This window comes from Macrobrachium nipponense, chromosome 44, assembly GCF_015104395.2.
Source record: "Macrobrachium nipponense isolate FS-2020 chromosome 44, ASM1510439v2, whole genome shotgun sequence".
In the NCBI taxonomy this organism is placed as follows: domain Eukaryota; kingdom Metazoa; phylum Arthropoda; class Malacostraca; order Decapoda; family Palaemonidae; genus Macrobrachium; species Macrobrachium nipponense.
The window spans coordinates 23,263,177-23,268,176 of NC_087221.1; the positions used below are offsets into that span (position 1 = coordinate 23,263,177).

A 5,000-nucleotide genomic window follows, 5' to 3' on the forward strand; every position below is an offset into this window, starting at 1 on the left:
AACAATGTAATTACTGTAATGAAAATAAAATTATTTTTAATGTAATATCAGTAAAACATAAACCATTATGAGAGCTAATTGGTCCATTAGCTTGTACAAATATGCCCATTACATGACTGAACCTATCTATCTACAACATCTACAACTCTAGGATGAAAGGATAGCAGCAATCTAACCCTAAAATAGGTATACACACACACACACATTATATATATATATATATATATATATATATATATATATATATATATATATATATATATATATATATATATATATATATATATTGATTTTGTCACTTAAAACAAGCGTCGCTTTTTATTGATAGATATTAATCCATAAAAATATCAAATTTAATATCAAATTTCCAATACCTTGGGAATAACTATAACTCAAGGGAAATTAATATATTGATAAGAGCATCTGCTCAGTCATTGTTTCCATAAATTGATACAAAGTCGACTTCGACCATTATATATTTTTATCAAATATTTGTGGCTTAACGTTTGTTTATAAACAAAAATACAAATTATTATACGTCTGGCACGGATACTATCGCAGTTCACACGAATACGAGATACGGAAATCCCTTTCACCAAGGACAAGTTTTTACCATTTGTCTTGTCATAATGACGCACATATTCATGCGTTGTTTCTCCTACTGAGCATTTCACCATCCTAAATTTAACCACATAATGATATCACGTAACTCACTGTGTTAACTTTCTAAGAAACAGGTTTCAAAACTTTCTCACAATTGAGCCTACGTGTTCTGTATTTCGCAATGAATAAAGGAAATACTCTTTTACGGTGTAAACAGGGCAGTTATTAACAACCCTTATCAAAGGTTGTTCATACAATAGTAACGTTTAAATAATTACGCTTAATTCCGATAAAAGAACACTGCTTATCGAAACGATAACGCCATACGGAACGCAACCTAAATTTCGTACCTTCACTAATCTAACGCAAAACAGCCTACAATGATAACGTATTACATAACTCTAGCTATCAAGCTCTTCATATGATAGCAGGCTTACTCACCTTCGCCTTATACCAGACAGTCCGACTCCTTTTCTCCTGTTTAACGTCACATGAAGCAGGTGCAAGTGTTGCAAGAGTGTAGAGAGCCGCAACGTACGTCCACTTGCCAAGCATCTTGGCTGTTGTCTGCAATATCACAGTCATATCAACCTACACATTCACTCAGCCACACTGACGTGGGATAGGACCGCCCACAAAAATGGAACGTTCAGTTTCCACCGTAAGAGAACAGAAATCATCGGCTGAGACCAAACCAATTTGTCTGCATTCGATTTTGTTAAATGGTTTTCATTTGCAAACTAGCAACATTAATAAATTGGCACGTTATTCAATGAGCTTCTATAATGTCATTTAATACTACAGTTTTATAGAGTTATTTTCAACTGTGAAAACAGTTAAAAATGAACATACCTGTAGGTTGAAATGGTTCTCAGTCTCATGAAGAAAATCGGTGGAATGTTTACATACGAAAACAACCTAGCGGAAGACAGATGAACGTTCCACCAATATCTTATAAATATTAGATACATAAAATTCTCACAAACGTCTTGCGAGTGTCGTGTAATAAGCCATCTTACCACTCATACGGTAATCTGATTGTCGGTTGAAAAGTGAAAAAAACAAAATATACTTATAAATAGCAATTTCCGCAACTTTATGTTTACCCCAGATATCTAAAAATAGGATACGCACAGCATATCTGAGTTTGCAAAACAGGAAAGCAAGGTGAAGCCATAGCAAAACGTACACTGTACTTTATTTGGAACTGAGAAAAAAAGAAAAAGAAAAAAATCGACGCTGGTGATTTTCTACGATCACATTCGTGTTTTTTTTTTTTTGGGGGGGGGGGAGGTGTGGGGATTTGAGTAAGGGTAAATATCGAATGGATAATTAGAGAATGAGAGAGAAGAGATGAGAGAGAGAGGAGACCGAAGAACGGAGAGAGGAAGACGAGAGAGAGAGAGAGAGAGAGAGAGCCAAATTCAGTCATATTGTGGGGGGAGAGTTTAGTTACTTCCAGCACAATGTTAATCTAATTTACATAAATACTTACTGCCATGATTTTAGATTATCATCACACAATTTCTACAAAGTATTTAATGCAATAAAGGACGAATGGCAAAGGGTCAGTCAGATTATTTTCTGGGGTTCATTTCAGCAGTGGCAATAATGCTTTGCTGATAACACTGAAGCTTTCATTTGCAATATCGTAAAGATTAATGATTTTTTCCTAGTGGATTAGGCTACAGCTTGAGGAACGCCTTATAATTATAATATATATATATATATATATATATATATATATATATAGTATAATATATATATATATTCAACTGCACTGACGAATGTTCAAATTAAAATAAAAATTTTTACTATATATTTATTTTTCAACGTCCCTGTGCCCACTGGAAAATCTTAAGCAATAGGCCTCAGTCACAAGCATCCTTGCCTCTCTCTCTCTCTCTCTCTCTACTCTCTCTCTTCTCTCTATCTCTATCTCTCTCTCTCTGCTCTCTCGCTCTCTCTCTCTCTCTCTCTCCTTTCTCCAGAGCTTTATCATGGTTTGATGTTTAATATCGAACAAGGCTTTTCTAAACTTTATTTATTTTAATGAAAAGAAAAAATAGTCTTAAGGTATATTGCGATTAAAGCAAGCTTTTCACACATGAGAAAATTTTATGACAGTTAGAGAGAGAGAGAGAGAGAGAGAGAGAGAGAGAGAGAGAGAGAGAGAGAGAGAGGAGAGAGAGAGAGAGAGAGAAGATAACCTGAACTAGTTTACTTTAATAAGCTACCGTCCCTAATCACATGAACACATGTTTAATACAGCGTGATTTTCGTATCAAGGACATTATGGGAAATTATGAAGAGAGAGAGAGAGAGAGAGAGAGAGAGAGAGAGAGAGAGAGAGAGAGAGAGAGAGAGAGAGAGAGAGAGAGAGAGAGAGAGAGAGAGAGAGAGAGAGAGAGAGAGATCTGCAACTGATATCAAAGTAAAATATAACACAGAGACTAAAATCTTCTAAGGTAATGCAGAGTGAGGGGTCTGGACTACTGTAGGTCTAGTAGACATTTCAGATGGAATATAGGTAATCTAACCTGACGTACCTTAACTTTAACCTAACCTCGGACGCCGTGCCCTATAACCAGGTCGCAGGGGGCTCCGTCACCCCGGATCTCCCAAGTAAGTTGTGATTCTTCACTAAATCACATTTGGGTAGATTTATAAGCCTAAAAATAAGAAAACTAACGACTGTGTGTTTTCATTACCTCCGATGTAACTTTTCGTAATGGATGTGAAAGACTTAAAATTAGTTGACATAACAGTGTGCCCTAAATTCACTTTCTTTAAACACCGCAAAAATATCTAATAGAAAACGTACAAGTTTTCAAAGGGCTGACTATACTACATGACATATTATACCAAAGTATATCAAATTGATCACAAAAGTCTTCTTTCCCCCGTTATCCCTACATCAAAGGACCGGTTGTCTGATGTCATCAGCCAAAGTTTATTGTTTGCCATCGGGGTTTTTACGACCACATGCCCTCGCTGTCATCACCCACAGTTATTGGCGGTATGCTTCGCCTTTGACTAAAAAGGCCACCTGCAAGGCACCAATTTCCACAGTTATTGGCAATGGGCCTAGCCTTTTACTAAAAAGGAAGACTGTAAGCCAGCAGTTTCCACAGTTATTGGCGGTGGGTCTAGCATTGTACTAAAAAGAAAGACAGCAAGGCAGCAGTTTCCACAGTTATTGGCAATGGGCCTAGCCTTTTACTAAAAAGGAAGACTGCAAGGCAGCAGTTTCCACAGTTATTGGCGGTGGGTCTAGCATTGTACTAAAAAGTAAGACAGCAAGGCAGCAGTTTCCACAGTTATTGGCAATTGGCCTAGCCTTTTACTAAAAAGTAAGACTGCAAGGCAGCAGTTTCCACAGTTATTGGCGGTGGGCCTAACCCAGGCCCAGTTTAAGGGGGGGGGGGGGGCAAGGGGCCTGGGCCCTGAGCCACCCACCAAGAGGGTGCTTCCCACCAATAAAAACAATACATTTTAATCTAATAAGGTTAGTATTGTAATCGGGCACTTATATTACCCTACTAGCCAAATTGTAGATTTTATTATTAAGTTTGACAATAACATGATGCTCGTATATACGAATGTTACGAATGTTTGTGTCACTATGGTTGTAAGTTGTGTTTCAAATTGTTATGATTTGTGGCGGCAAAATAACATACCTCAGTATTCTTTGTATTACGGCCAAATCAAGTTTATAAGACGTGTCATAGTTAGAATACAACCTAACTCGTTAATCTATATGTCTCACGCGAGATAATAGCATCTATAAATATTTCTAAACTGACTTAATTATAATAACAGGTTCTGCTAGTCACGCTTACGGTTCCCTAGTGTTCAGATGAAATGTTCGAAGAATTAGCCTCCGGCTACAATGTTAAAAGTTTCCAAGAGTAAGAAGACATTGTATATTTTAACTTGTAACAGATAGTAAAATTAATTGAAAACAGATTATGGACATCCATGAAACAGAAACGTCCGGTAAATCTGACTATAATGAGCGATAAAAAAAATAAAAAAACTGTCGAGAAAGTAATCCTGGATATACATATAACTCCATAAAAAAGAATGGGCTATTGTGATTTTATGTGTTAGTTACATTATTATTTTTATATAAATATTTGCAACTGTATGTGTAAAAAAATATGGTAAGAACAACTTATGCTTATTTTATTCTGTGTTTATGCATATCAATAACATCAGAAGAATAGTCCCATTGTATTATTTCCTAAATAAAACTGTCCTACTAATATATTAGTATTACTGTATTTTGGCTACTAGATTAATTAGACTATAGTTTGTCGTGTATGCAATAGGAGTTGGAAAGGGGGCCTCCCACCAGCTTAATCCGGCCCTGGCCTAGCCTTTTACTAAAAAGT

The 5,000-nt window shown here is 36.2% G+C and overlaps 1 protein-coding gene across 2 annotated transcripts in view; it reads right to left on the bottom strand.

Annotated features, from left to right (window-relative positions):
* The window catches only part of LOC135204099 (glutaminyl-peptide cyclotransferase-like), a 33,524-nt gene extending 32,307 nt beyond the window's left edge, over window positions 1–1,217 (bottom strand). Inside the window, exon 1 of one of the 2 annotated variants that reach the window (XM_064234104.1) lies at window positions 1,045–1,217. In XM_064234104.1, coding sequence (XP_064090174.1) covers window positions 1,045–1,188 — 144 coding nt within the window. In that variant the 5' untranslated portion in view covers window positions 1,189–1,217. The remainder of the gene's footprint in view (window positions 1–1,044) is intronic. The other variant, XM_064234105.1, reaches the window with a different exon arrangement.
* Window positions 1,218–5,000: the final 3,783 nt, after the last annotated feature.